The sequence below is a fragment of the Erpetoichthys calabaricus genome, chromosome 3 (genome assembly GCF_900747795.2).
Source record: "Erpetoichthys calabaricus chromosome 3, fErpCal1.3, whole genome shotgun sequence".
NCBI classification, from domain to species: domain Eukaryota; kingdom Metazoa; phylum Chordata; class Cladistia; order Polypteriformes; family Polypteridae; genus Erpetoichthys; species Erpetoichthys calabaricus.
Genome location: NC_041396.2, coordinates 263634870 through 263650805, shown reverse-complemented (window position 1 = coordinate 263650805; position 15936 = coordinate 263634870). Strand labels below are relative to the sequence as shown.

Sequence of the window (15936 nt, the reverse complement as noted above, 5' to 3'; positions counted from 1 at the left end):
TGCAGAATGCAGTACTCAAAACATCTGAATCAGTAAATGTGCCAAATGACCCTGACACAACTCCAGCAGAACCCTGAATGAGTCTACACACCAGCCATCTTTTACTGGCATGTATAAATGAATAGCCAAAGTAAGTTAGTATTATAGGATAGTTGGAAATGAAAGCATGCCATTCCAGAATATATCTGTAGCGCTTAAACACATAGTATATCCATAGACCTCAATGCTTATCTAAACTCTGTTTGCTGTTTTATGCCATATAGTGATGTAATAGTCAAAATGACAGAACTATAACATAGTAGACAGAGGCACTTCTGAAACATGTGGGGTCAAGTTCTTGCAGTGGTCCTAATGTGTCTGTGTGTCGGTCTGTCTCTTCTGTCACAGTGCTCATTACAACTTCCAAATTAAATCATTAAGCTTCAGTTACCCTGAACTCCTGAACTGGTAACAGCAATCTTAACTTTCTACTTTCTCTTCATGTCAAGTCTTCTGTTCAGCTTCTTTTTCTCTCCCTGTCTTTCCATAGTTGTTTTATGTATTTTTACAATGCATGAGTAGAAACAGGACATTGCAACCCCGATTGTTTAAAATGCACAGACTGGAGAAAACTGAGGGCAGATTTTAAGAAAGAAACCATGTGGGCGAGACCTTGTCCATGGCTGCGGATTTCACTGCTAGTCACTACAGATTTTTTAAAGAGTTGTCTCCAGACATGCGTTCTCATTTCAGAATCACATCTGGTCCCACAAAACTATAAGGTCCCACTCCATGTAATAAATTGTTTATGCCATTCATGATCAGTGCTTGCTGCTCCCTAAATGCTTTTTGAAATAGTTAAGTTTACACAGATGTTGGTAGTCGATATTGCTTTACTGATCAAGCAAAGTATGGATACCTGACAGGCTATACCACGCATATCTGTAGTAAATCTGGCAGCTGTCCTCAAGAATGTTTGCTGATTTAAGGATGATTGCAAATGACAATGAAAATAAAGTCACACCTTGTTCCTTGGAGGACATAACCTTCTCAAATACTCTTAAGCCAATTCATGATCGTTGGGGTCAAAGACTATCCTAACAGCATGAGGTGCAGGGCAAGAACCAACTCTGGTCAGGATGTCAGTCTTTCACAAGGCCTATTCATATACACAATTTAATTTGGCAGTTATAAATCGGCCTCTTCCCTTTTATACACACACACACACAGTCATGGACACACAACAGAAGAAACCTAGAGTAAACAGAAGAAGATCTGCTTAGAGATATGGAGAATGTGCAGACTTCAATCAAACAGCGATCCGGGAGTGAGATTCAAAAACTCCACGTTAGATCCTTGAGCCAGCAGTGCTAAGCAATACACCAGCTTCTCTTTTATTGTTACTATTGTCCAGTAAACTGTGCACTGACCACGTTTGGTTCTGTCCAGAGCCAGATTTAGGCCAACTGATGCACTAAGCATAGTCCAAAAATGGTGCACCCTTGGCCTTTCCATTCTTTAACTAAGAACACATTAAGACTCAACTACTGTTGAAAGTGAAATAAAAGATTAAGACTTAACTCATGTATGTGAAAAATCAGTCAAAGAAATACTAAAACGAAGGGGTCAAGGGTCCTTTACGCAAATCAGCTGATGAGTAAAATGCTAGACTGACCCAGACAGCTATTTTCACACTCAATTTAAGTGAAACTCTTACGCGGTGAAATGGAAACAAATGTGATATCTGATGACACCTTCAGACTAAATTTTTAAACTTAAGTCACTCATCATGTCAAATAAAATGTTTTTTTAACATTGCAGATTAAAGACAGAGGAGAACAATTACAAAAAAAAAAGTTAAGGGAGAAACCTCTGTGGTGCCCCCTTCCCTTGGTGCCCGTAACCAGGTGCTTATGTGCTGAATGGCTAATCCAGGGCTGGTTCTTCCCAGCAGCCTCCTCTCGCTAATGTGGGTCATTTGTTGAAACCACAGGCCATCTTGTTGATATGCGCTTCACACTGTGCCCAGTGCTTGGCTGGGTATATCTGAAGCACCCGACTAAATCAGCGGCCATTTCTGCCCATCCCTTGTGGCACCGCACCAGTGATTTTTGCTACTGGTTGGAAAAGCAGACCTAAAGTGTTTAAAGGAGATGCTCTGTTCTTTTTTTTTTTCCTCTCTGTTCTCTCTGCCTGTGTATTCCCTCGAGTCGAACAAATTGTGCACACATGTCTTCCTCCTGTATGTGTCATTCTGGCTCTGCATTATCACACTGTCAGTAGGAAAGAATCACACAGGCAGCTGCATTTATTCATTTCTGAATATGTTGTACCTTCTGTGTGGAAGATGACAGCTTATATCTTCTGGCAGGATGCCTACGGTAAGGTTGTGTGTGTGTGTGTGTGTGTGTGTGTGAAGAAAGTTGTCACTCACTTAGTTTGCTGAACTGCCACCACAGGCTGTGTCTCCATCAGATTGAATTGGATGAGGCCTTAAGCAGGTATGGAATTAGTTACCACTGCGGTGGAAGTAGGTCAGAGGGAGGCCGCACAAAATCGGTCTGTTGAATCATTCATATTGAGTGTCCTCTCCCTTGTGGAGCTCCACTCTGTGTTAATCAATCACCTTGTTATTTATACAACTTAATTAACAGGGATAGCTTTCTAAAATCCCACACTGTCATTTTGCAGCATCCTAGCAGTGAAGCAGCTCTCACTCGCATTAGCTGTTGCCATAGATTCTGTGACTCCGTGCCTAGTGTGTGCCAGTTCAAATCTGCTCGGTTTTAGGAGTCCATGCAGAAACCGAGTTTTAATGTGGGATGGGAACATGTGCAGAATGTGTGGGCTATACAGAAACAAATAATAAACAGATAAAATCCTCTGCAGACAGGGGCTTCAATGGCCCTGTTATCCCTATACTATAGGCAGGCTGAACTAGGGATAAGGCGTTAGTGCTGGGAGACCATACAATAAATCACTGGCAACATTTTGCTTTTGTGTTGGTTTTATTCTTTTTTTTTTTTTCCTCAACAAATCTAAGTGTGGGTCTTCCTTTGTACCTTAAGCTGGCTTTGGCTCCTCACGGCCTTGGATTTAGATTAAGTAGGTGTAACAGTGTCATATTTTATAATTGTATGTTCTGTACATCAAGCTGCTTTTATTACGATGTACTTGCACTGTAAATATTTAGCAGTTGCCTGCCTAACTGGCTAACATGTAATTACCATGTTATTACTGTGTTACTCAAGTTTCAGTATTGGTAGGTGTCTGATTGGCCAGGGAAGAATGCATGCGCACCTGTAAGGCTGGTTCAGATACACAAAAAGAACACACTAATAGTAGTTAGTTACATTCTAGTTGGGGGGGATTTCTAGGTAATTGCTCTGTTATTCTGTTATTCTGGAATAAGCAACCTGAGGCTAAAGTGTTTTTTCCTTTTGCTACATTTAGCAGCTTTGAGGCATTTTGAGCTCATTCTAATCTGCCAATTATTTTATGTCTTTTAAGTATAAAACATTTATTACCAGAAGGTTGCTCAATTGTGTGTTCTTGTCATTTTGGTTGTCACGCCGTATATTGGATTAAAGCAAGTCTTGTGTCGATTTGGTGTCCGTCTTAGACTATGGCACTCTAACTATTATACTATTATGTCTGTTTTAAAAATCCTATTATAAGAAAGTCCGTTACTTTAGTTGATCACATTATGCCTTTTTAGTAATTTATTTTTCTAATGGCAGTCTGTCTTCATCAGTATCATTCAGCCAGCAGCCGTACCTCATGCACTGCAGAACAGGTCATCCACCTGAAGCTAAGCTGGTTCAGGCCCTGCCTGGAGTACTTGGATGGGAGACCAACTAGGAAAAGTTTGGCTTACTGCTGTAAGAGGTGTTGGTGAGGCCAGCGGTGGGCTTACCCTGTGGTCTGAAAGTGGATCCCAATACCTCAGTGTAGTGACAGGGACATTGTGCTGTAAAAATGGTGCTATCTTTCAGATGATAAGTAAAACTGAGGACCTGACTCTTTGTAGTCATAAAATATCCCTGGGCATCCTTTGTAAAGAGCAGGGAGTATCCTCATGTCCTGGCTAAACTGCCCACCATGGCCTAGTCATTCTGGCCCCCTAATCACCCCCCGTCTTTAACTGGCTGTCTCTCTCACTACTTCACCACCTAACAGCTAATGTGTGGTGAGCTTACTGGAGTAAAATGACAGCTGTCACATCATCCAGTTGGGTGGTACACATTAATGGTGGCTGAAGTGGCTCCCCACTCACTATGAAAGGTGCTTTATATAAGTAGAAAAAGTATTATTGTTATTATTATTATTATGACCTGATTGCTGTGTTACAGCTTTTAAATTATAAACATTTATCGAAAGAATGTTGCTTAGTGATTGTCATTGGTGGCATCACACCTTTACTATGCATTGTTTTTTATTGCACAATCCTGTGGACCACCAGGGGGCAGACTGCTCCCCAAACCCTGACACAGACAGGCTGAGACACAAGTCTCTCCCAGTAGCACGCATTTTTTTTCTTGCTTCCCACTTCACAGCCTAGTACACAAGCACCAACTAATATAACAAAATCATTTTCTTCTTCTTTCTTTCTCTCTCTTCCTCTGTCACCTCCACTCCTATTTGCAAGCTTTGTCCTCCACCTCGCGACTGATGGTGAAGCGGCTCCTTTTATACTGCACTCGGAAGTGCTCCAGGTATTTCTTGACCTTCTTCCGGGTGTGGTGGAAGTGGTGCCCCAAAGGGTTCATCTGTAGCTGCTGCACCCCCTGGAGGCACCCATGGACCCCAACAGGGCTGCTCCAAACTACAACTCCCGGCATGTCCTGTGGGGACCTGTGGTGCTGCCCTCTAGCGTCTCGGGGAGGATATTGTCCCTAAGAGGTCCTCTCCTTCGGTCCTTCCACCCAGCCGGCATTCAAGCCGGGTAATGGTCCTGGCCATCTGTCACAATATCAAATCACAATTGTGAATTTCCCCTTGGGATTAATAAAGTATCTATCTATCTATCTATCTATCTATCTACCTATCCTTAAAGGAATACTCCACCCAGAAATATTTTTTAATATGTTACTTTCCTCATGTAGTTTCTAGTAAAAACCAGGAAAAATTTATAATCTTATGCTTTCAGGCAAAACACAGATACCAAAGTTTCTGATATAACAGGTGTCTATGGTGACCAAAGCTGGACAACAGGAAACAAAATGAAAAAACAAAATGAAAAATTCTCACATTGCTCATATCACATAATCCACATGTCAGATCATGAAGTTGTATGCTCACATTGTCACAAGCTCATGTATTTTTACTAAAAAGTTGTTAAATAAACCACCTATGGAAAATCTGAACAAAAAATAGAATGTACTCAGGCATAAACACGCATTTGAAATGAAGAGCCGTCTGCTGTTGTGACATTTATATTGATAGCGGTGAGCCACAAGTGGAGTAGCTCAGGGTTATTCGGCGGCAGTCCGTGGCTTGAATGTACCAAAGTGTTCTTCACTTCCTGATAAAGTTGCCACTCATTTTTCTGATTTAGTTATTTAGTTCTTATTTATTTATTTTTAATATTTAATTTAACATGTGTCACAGTGCTCGCTATTTACTGATATCATGTTAAACAGCGTGTTAGCCAATGAAGAAGCAATTACTGGACTTCTGACCAATGAATGGGGGGTGAGGCGAGTCTCCATTTCAAATGCTCAGGCACATCTGAGTGTGTTTCATTTTAGATCACATGACCATTTTTCAGAAGTGGTTTATGTAACAATATTTTAATAAAAATTGTGTGTTTGGGATGTTCTGAGCGTACGACTGAATGACATGACATGTGGATTGTGCTACATGAGTGCCATGAGATTTTTGTCATGGATTTTCTCATATTGTTTGCCAATGTCTGGCATTGATCTACTAAGATACCTGTTATATCAAAAACCTTTTATTTCCATCAGCATGAAATTTAAAACTTTTTCAGGCATCACTAGAAATTAAATGGAATAAGTAACAGATAAAAAATATCTTTTTTTTGTTGGATATTCCTTTAAGTTTTATATTGAGTTACCAGTGTAATGTTTACCTAATGTCTTTGTTGTTATATGCAATACCGATTATACAGGGTGGCGCAGGGAAATGGGAAATTTTCAATTGACGTTCAATACACAAATAAACACATTACAAAATACGTTTAATGTTGAAATGTACTGTATAGGATATGCAATTAATGAGTGTGCATTGCTCGATGTAACATGTCAAGAGGAATGCCAGCGATTTCCTCTTCAATCCTCTTTTTTAGTTCAGCAATGGTTGCAGGATGTGTGCGGTACACTAGACTTTTAAGATGTCCCCACCGAAAAAAAATCATAGACCGTGAGATCTCGGAGGCCATGGAATGTCATCGTTGCGTGAAATGACGCGCATTCCAAACAATTGTCAAATAGCAGCCATCGATTATCGGGCGGTATGCAAAGTGACTACACATGGGGACTTCTTTTTTAAGGCTGAACCTGTTTCTTCAAAATTACGCACCCATGTTATAATCGCATGAGCAGACGGGACACGATCAGGACGTCCTAACTGGTAATGATGCAGAAATTCCCTTCGCACAACAGTCACACTATCAGCATTCTTATAAAAGGCTTTCACAGCAAACCACTCCACTGCTCCATTATAACTAATGGCAAGGGGCTCTAAATGAGGTTGTGTTGGTCCCCTACAACTGCCGGCACCCCAGGGTCGCCAACACCTAGTTCCAAAATTTCCCGTTTCCCTGTGCCACCCTCATGCCTTTTCTGTTTGGAAATATGTATTGAAACAAAATGTCTTAAATGGAATGCTTTGTCTGCTGATCTAAATGAAATTTTTCCTTCACAGTGTGCCACAATGCACCATCTTAGTGTCTTTTTATGTATCCATTTCCAACCTGGCATACTGCAGATTAGAGTCACGGAGTACCTCAATCTATCTCCGCACCATCCTTGAATGGGGTGCCACTCCTTTGCATTCATGGCATACACACCCCCATGTAGCACCACTTTAAAGTCATCAGAGATGCTAGCACACACCCCCATTGGGCACAAAAGGACAGTTTAGATTCGCCAGTTATATCGCCTGACATACACATTCTTGGGGTGTGACAGGAAATCCACCACATCCAGAGAAAACTCCAGACGCACACAAGAAGAATGTGAAACTCCTCACAGACAGGAACCGGCAGCAGATTTGAACCCTGCCTCCTGTATGTGCTAGGCAGCAGACCTAAGCACTGCACCACCATGCTGGTCTGTATGTGTCTAGTGTTCTTATCATTTGTGTCATTTAAACTTACCCAAAGTCTTATACCATACCTTATATGTTATGATTGTTGAAAGACAGTGACAGTCAGTGACACCCGCGGCTCACTAAGGTGACCCATCAAGGAAAGATGATGCCCTTTATCTGAAACAGAATAACAAAATGCACAATCACATACTGTATACTGTTTAAAAAATGTTATTTTAGATTGTGTTCATTTTCTGTTTCTATGTTATAATCTAGATATATTTTAATGTGACATGTTTTAACATATCCAGTAGTTAAAATATTTAAATATGTGCATACAATGTAACATCTGCAAAAGTGAGTTCACATTTTGAACGTCTCAGGATTTAATGTCTTTTTAGCTCCTTAAGCTGTGGCTTTGCTAAAGCTGCATTTCAGGCAGCATATAATGGCACACGCCGCAAAAACTGAGCTGGCAAGTGAAAGATAGCAAAGTCTGAAAACGTTTCATCTTATTCCTCAGAAAATGTGTGTTATTTTATGAGCACTTTCAGCATGGTGTGACTTTATAAGATTTTGACATCAGCTGAGTCTTGGCCAAAAGGTCTTGATGTGTTTCATTTACATTTACTTATTTGGCTGACGCCTTTCTCCAAGGCGACTTTTATGATACAATCGGTTACATTTCTTTTTGGTTTTCCAATTGGAGCACAGGCAGGTGAAGTGACTTGCTCAGGGTCACACAGTGTCAGTAGCGGGATTTGTACCCACAGCGTCTGGGTTTGAAGTCCAAAGCTTAACCACTACAGCACACTGCCTACCATGTCTGAATGACACGAGTGCTGGGGAGAACATTATAGCTCTGTTAGGCAACTATTGAATGAATGAGAAGGGCCGGACAAAAAATAAAACCCAAAATATCCATCCATCCATTTTCTAAACCCGCTTTATCCTAAGAAGGGTCTTGGGGAAGCTGGCAGCTATCCCAGCATGCATCAGGAGCATGGAGCGAACAATCTGTGGACAGGGCACCAGTCTTTGGCAGGGTGAAAACATAGACAGACAGACAGACATATTTTAAATAACTTAGAATTAATAAATAACTTCATGTGCAATGCATTTAGTCGTTTTGAGCATTATAGTTTTGTGGCATTTTAGTTCTTTTTTAGACAACATAAAGGTCAATGTTTATTCTACTTAACATTTTCATAAGATGGTAAATGGTCATCATTATATAATTATATAATTGATTTACAGCATCCCTTTCCCCATTTTACTAAGTGTTCAAGTTTAATTTTAGCCCATATACATTTAGATACTTAAGACAAAATATTCGTCACATTTCACAATGTAATAATTTTATGAACTCTTGGATAATTGAAAACTATAAAGTTCACTCTGCTTTACAGTTTTCAGTTTTATATTCTGCCTAAACTTTATCCAGAACATATTCCTAGCTTCCAAGTCTTTCCTAATGCTTGTGGCCTGTACATGTACTACAAGACTATAAAGTCAACCATTAATAAAAATACTGCAGTACCCTGTGCCAAACCACTTTCACTTTTCAGTGCGAGTGAAATGATCAGCAACAAGTACATTTTAAATAAATAAACTACCTTGAGGTTATCATGGGCAAGTAACCTCAAAACTCTTATCTGAAGTTATACTGAGAAGTCAAGCAAAATGACAACTTTTATTGGCTAAGTGAACACATGACAATATGCAGGCTTTCACGGCAGCGCAGGCCCCGTACATCTTGCCTGTAGAAGGGGCCTACACTGCCTCAGAAGCTTGCATATTGTCATCTGTTCAGTTACCCAATAAAAGGTGTCATTTTGCTTGACATCTGAAGTTATAGCTAAGCTGTCTCTGGAATGATCAAATAGCTTGTAGGTTTGTAAAATGTATGAGTGGACAGATCACACAATCAACAGGCCAGTCTAAATCCTTTGTCTTTTTCTTACCTTTAGGCTTATCGGTCATGTGCTCAACGGGCATCAATCCTCTTTTTTGTCCTCAACGACATGGGCCGCATTGACCCAATGTACCAGTTCTCTCTGGACACCTACATCGATCTGTTTAACCTGAGCATTGAGAAAAGCCCACGCAACTACAAGCTTGAGGAGAGGATCAGTAATCTCAATGACTACCACACCTATGCTGTATACAGGTACTGTACTGGGACAGCGGGGAGCCCTGGGCTCGGTAATGGAGTTGGGTCTAGTGATACCAGAGGTTTTCAAAAAGCCAAATACGTGTTTCCAACAAAATGTCTATGTGGTGTGCTCTGACGTCCCACAATACTGTAAAAGAAAACTTTTTTATTTTTCTAATTAATGCAATTGGTGAATTTACAATTTTAGAAGAATGCCACTAAACTACTCCTCTGTTTAGTTAGTTTTATAAATGGAGGCACCAACAGGCTACTGCAACGTGCTCAGTTGATTTTTGCCTTGTACTCACTCCCAACAACCTGAAATTTGGGGTACAGAAAATGAATAGCTGAATTGCATTTCTCAGCAGAAACTGACTCAAACAAGATTGCCATTAATTTATTCTCAACTCTGAAACTTATGTTTTAAACAAGTGTAAAAAAACATATAATACATTACATAGTATATAGGTTGTGACCAAAAGCACAAGAAATTCAGCATTAATAAATGTTTTGCACTTGTGTGTGTTTATGTATACTGTATATATTTATATACTGAATATGCATATATATACCATATATATATATGGTTGAAATAGTTTACTGTCAAATAATGCAAAGAGTACGCGACACGTGTTTCGCCCTAATTCTGGGCTCATCGGGCGTACACACTCTACTGCACTCCCTCTCGGGAATCGCGAAGCCCCTAGCGTTGCGCCACGGCGTGTGGTTCGTTTATTTGACAGCATGTAGATCGGGGTAATTACATTCACGGCATTCGTAGTCTGTGTCACAATCTGATTGTATGGGTGGTTACCTACCAGGTAACGCTTATGGTTGGCCAGCAAGTCAGCTAACATCAGCCACGGTGCCTTCAGTTGTGAGAAGCAGATCATAGAATGGTTGAAAATAGTTTACTGTCAAATAATGCAAAGAGTACGCGACACGTGTTTCGCCCTAATTCTGGGCTCATCAGGCGTACACACTCTACTGCACTCCCTCTCGGGAATCGCGAAGCCCCTAGCGTTGCGCCACGGCGTGTGGTTCGTTTATTTGACAGCATGTAAATCGGGGTAATTACATTCACGGCATTCGTAGTCTGTGTCACAATCTGATTGTATGGGTGGTTACCTACCAGGTAACGCTTGTGGTTGGCCAGCAAGTCAGCTAACATCAGCCACGGTGCCTTCAGTTGTGAGAAGCAGATCATAGAATGGTTGAAAATAGTTTACTGTCAAATAATGCAAAGAGTACGCGACACGTGTTTCGCCCTAATTCTGGGCTCATCAGGCGTACACACTCACTGCACTCCCTCTCGGGAATCGAACCTCGGACGTCAGCGCTAGAGGCGAAGTGTGTGTGTGTGTGTTTGGGTGTTTATTATTGTTGCATTGTCTCTAATACATCAGTACTGTAAGATGATTTTATGCCTGTGTAGACTTGAGTCTTGTCCTCAAAATGGCACTTATAGTCCAGAAAGTCTGGTTAACACATGAATATATGTGAGCTCTCGTGTTTACACAAAAGAAAAAACAATAACCTTCATTTATCACTCATAACCCTCATTTCTTAAAAATGAATAACAAATTTCTTCATCACGCTACCTTTCATCTATTTGTAAAAAATCATGTGTGTGTGTTTTATGCTGTGTAAGCATGTCCTGTGCTACTTTGACATTTTTCCTACAGACTTAACGAAAATTGGTGTTTAGAACTGAAATGCATTTTCACCTGAGATTTCTCCTCAAGATGGGCGCCTGTCTGCTCTCTACCTGTTTGTTTTTCCGGTAGTTGTGATTAATGCCCTGCAATGGATTGGACTTCTATCGTTTATTTCCTTGAACCTGTTATGTCTCAGTAATCTGAACAAGAAAGTTTTTTTTTTTTATTATTTATAACTTTTGTTGCATTCTGTACATATTTAATAAATAATAAAATATTGAGCTTGTCTTTTTAACTTTGCTTAAAATTCAGCTCTCTCTCTAGCTCTCTCTGTTCTCAAGGTAGGTAAGCTTACAGAGAAGATTTTTTTCTTATTTTTTTATTTAATTTCAAAATTTGTTTTCCTGTTTTGATAAGACTGTCAAGTCTGTTTAATTCAATTCTCAATGACAAAGGTAAACGAGCCTATTCTGGCAGCACTTTATGCAATGTAGGACCTACGATATATACAGTATGCCTTTATATCTTGAACAACATGCATTACTTGCTTAGAACTGTACTGTAAAAAGTCTATATATGTCTGTAAGATGCATAAATACTGTATATATGTACGCCAGCAAGCCCAAACCCCAACACGAACACACAAGCACAGTCCTGGGTTCAAATAAAGGTAGATTTAGTAATCAAATCACCTCAAATATGTCACACAAACAGAAAACACAGGCTTTCTCTCCATAATACTTTCTTCTTACCGCACTACCCTCCTCCACTCAAGGGTTGCTCCACTACCTCCCAGCTCCGACTCGCCTGGATAAGGGAGTGCGGTCTCTTTTATTACAGACCAGGGAGTACTTCTGGTGCCAGGGCGATTGCCCGATGGAAGCTCTTCCGGGTCACACAGAAGTCCAGAGCAGGTCTGCTCTGATGAACTGCATCTCCCGGCATGTCATGCTGGTTTCCTAGAGGGCACCAACATCCAGGGCTGCTGCCATCTAGTGTGCTGGGGGAATAAAAAGCTTCCAGCAATGTCTCTCTTTCCTAGTGAGATGTCCGTCCATCCCTTTTGGTCTTTCTGTCCGGGTAAGGAACCATCCCCTCTCCTGGCCGGGATGTCCATCCTGCCCATGTGGCATCTACAGTACTAAGCACATTGCTTATACTTATATGCATAATGTAATGTAATTATATGCATAACATTTTTTAATGTTTATTGTTTGTTTTAACAGTGCTGTGAGCAGTAAAGTAGAAATAAGTTAAGCTATAATAAGCCAAGCTAACCCAAAGATGTCTGCATTCAGTGAACTGGTGCCTTTAATGTTTGTGAGTTTGTGCTGCAGTAGACGATGGCTGACTCTCCTCCTAAAAGCAGTTTTCCCATTCTGAGTGGCACGGCAGTGCAGTTCCATTGCTGCTGCCTCGCAATAAGGAGACCACGGCTCATGTCCTCAATTTTCCCTGTATGGAGTTTGCATGTTCTCCCCGTGTCCAAAGACATGCAGGTTAGGTGGATTAGCGATACTAAATTGGTCCTAGTTGTGGGTGTGTGTGTGTTTATCCTCTGATGGACTTGTGCCCTGTCCAGGGTTTGTTCCTGCCTTGCACCCTGTGCTGCCTGGGATAGGCTCCACCACCACCCTGCCTCTTTTCAGGAGTATGCAGGATAGAAAATGACTGACTGGCAGTTTTCCATTTCTGCATGTTGCAGGTATACGTGTAGAGGCCTTTTTGAGCGTCACAAGCTGTTGTTCAGCTTCCAGATGTGTTCTAAGATCCTAGAAGTGGCTGGCAAACTCAACAAAGATGAATACAACTTCTTCCTCCGTGGAGGAGTGGTAAGTACTCTACGCAGAATTGTGGCTGACTAAAGAGAAGGGGTGTGTTGAGCACAACTGACTTTAATAAAGGGGACATTCTCTGGTGGCTTACACATCTTTTCTCTTTATTGTTGGGTCGGATTGTCCCCTTTGAAGAGTTTGGTGTGGCTTTATACAAATTAGCAAACTTTACGAGTGCTCTGTAAGTTTGAATTCCAGCATTCCAGAATACTCCCATTTCAGGCGGGGTGTAACATTAGAGGGGTTTTATGATGATTTGATAAGCTGGGGTTATACATACAAGTAAAAACTGTGAGAATTTTATTTCATGGAAGTGTTTGAAAAAAATTTAAAAATGTGAGATTTTTACAAAACAATGGCTGTTCAAGTTATGAGCTGGCCTTGTACATCTCTTTAAAGCCAATGATCATGACTGAGCAGGATTTGTCCACATGTACTGTACATGCATGTGTAAAAATAGATTTTCTCTGCTTGCTCTATTAAAATTGAATTTACAATGTTGATGGAATCGCAGGAGTTTTATATATATATATATATATATATATATATATATTTATTGCTCATATGTTGTGTGTTTTATAGATTTATTAAAATATTCATTCAGTAAGAATCTCCCTAAATTAGGCAGGCCTAGCTTGACCTAGTGTGAGTGTCAGGACTGCATCATTGCCTTGCTGTTACTTACATTATATTTTATATTATTTGTGTTCATTCAGTTCTTTACAATTGTCCTATTTATGTTGTGGTATTTTATTGTTTTTTATACTGGCCAGTTTGGGAGCATTTGATGAGTCCACTACACCCCTAATTCTTCAAATGTTAGAATTTCTTCCAGAATCCAACATCCACTTTGGTGTTATTGGCAAACTTAACCAGTTTGTTAGGTACAAGCTTGTCAAAATCATTGACATGAATTAAAAAGGGCAGCATCCCAAACCTGATCATCATGGAGCCCTGCTTTTAAATTCATTTAATTCAGAAAACTCCCGGCAAGTTGTGCAACATCTTCAGCACCAAGTTTAAAGTGGAGGCAGCCCGCCAGGAGGGAACATGGGGAGAATTGGGGAGGCAAAGATCTGGCCTTCTGAAGGAGAGGACTACTCCTGTTTGACTTTCCAGCCTGATCTGCCTAAATTCAAAATGCAGTCTTTGGATAAGGATTTTGAGGCACTGATGTCAAGAAGAGCATATGATATTGCTGGGGAATCAAAGGCCGTTAATGGGGAAAAAAGTGCCTGTGAGCGAATGCCGCAGTTATGCTGACCTTTATCTTAAAGATGAAGTGGATGAATAAGGTGCAACTCTTACAGTGGTCCATGAAGTGCTTCATGAGTGTTGGGAGGTGTGTTTGACATTGAGTGGAGGGGGGTCCAGCAAATCAGCTTTGTCAACAGCATTGCCACAACCAAGGGTGGTAGATGCATTGATTATGTGGCTGACCAGTGTAAGAAAGGCGCTATATATGACCCGACACAGATTGGGCATGGGAGGCATGTATTAAATAAAACATGGACCCAATAGGGCTGAACCCAACTCCAATTCCCCTGGAGCCCTGCGGGAAACCGAAGCACCGCTCCAACCCAGGGGGGCGGACATCTAGTGTCCAGGGGGAGGTATTGCACCCTCCAGGGCTGCTCCCCCTGAATATACAGTGAAGGGGCGTCCTGGCCAGGCATGGACCCCGGCTGTCCGCCACACCAGACAGTGCAAGATGTCTGGGTGCTGCAAAGAACATATCTGACATTTCATTCTTTCTTTACAATTCTTACCAAGGTGCCTCTGTTTGAGACAATGAAAGCATAAACCTTTAGAGTTTAGAAAGTCAATTCTGTCCTTATGTGGCTATTCTCTCCCACCATAGCTCATTGACCCCTGTGTCTAAGTCAGTTTTGCACCCATCTGCACATTTGAAGTCCGGTTTCTTTTAGTCTTATTCAGTAGCTTACAAACTTACATTCTGCCTGAAGAAGAGGCCTGAGTTGCCTCGAAAGCTTGCATATTGTAATCTTTTCAGTTAGCCAATAAAAGGGGTCATTTTGCTGGACTTCTCACTATTTCCATTCTTCAGACGTCTTCTGCTTATCTGATACTACTTTATTAAAAAATTATAAAAATTGACTAATCAACGGACAGTGGCTCTGCTCCTAGGTCTTCCCAAATTGTCACACTCTCTATTTTGAGACACAGTCTCATCTTTCATTCACTGCTGAGAGCTGCTGACTGTAGGTGATAATGAGGATTCTGACCGAACAGTAGGTCATAACCTTCATCCCGCGATAGTTACCACCATTATCCAGTACAGCTCACGCAGAAATGCTACTTTTAGGTTTAAGTGCTTTATTTTGTGGTTACAACATATTTAGATTGAAACTGGTGTGCCTGTGCTGATATTTTCATTCATTAACATTTTCCTCAACTTTAAGAACTCTTTATTGTTTCCTTCTAATTAGGTGCTGGACAGAGAAGATCAGATGGATAATCCTTGCACATCCTGGTTGGCAGATGCAAACTGGGACAACATCACAGAACTGGACAAGCTGGCCAACTTCCATGGCATCATGAACTCCTTTGAGCAGTACCCACGAGACTGGCATTTGTGGTACACCAGTGCAGAACCCGAGAGTGTAACTCTGCCAGGTTCGGTTTTGGTGCAAGGCCCATCTGGTTTGGTATGAGTTGTGTAATCTCACGTAAGTGAACTTAACACCAGTTCTGTCTTTTCACAGGTGAATGGGAAAATGCCTGCAATGAGCTTCAAAGAATGTTAATAGTACGCTCATTACGGCAAGACAGAGTGGCATTCTGTGTCACCTCCTTTGTCATAAACAACTTGGGCTCCAAATTTGTTGAACCTCCTGTACTGGATATGAAGTCGGTAAGCCAAAATATCATTCATAATTGTTTTTATGCTTGTGGAAACCAAAGACTGCCACAAGTACTTCAAGTAAATAGTAATGCTTATTGATGTTATTCCCATGTGGATGGATGGCACAGTGGCTGACCCTCAATGCTCAATGCAGACTCTACTTGCAAC

At 41.0% G+C, this 15936-nt stretch overlaps 1 protein-coding gene across 1 annotated transcript in view; it reads left to right on the top strand.

The window, feature by feature from the left end:
- dnah2 (dynein, axonemal, heavy chain 2) overlaps positions 1-15936 on the top strand; it is a 518592-nt gene that overhangs the window by 435949 nt on the left and 66707 nt on the right. The window contains 4 exon segments of the mRNA XM_051924101.1: positions 9225-9424; positions 12773-12899; positions 15353-15539; positions 15629-15777. Of these exon segments, the coding sequence (XP_051780061.1) occupies positions 9225-9424; positions 12773-12899; positions 15353-15539; positions 15629-15777 (663 nt within the window).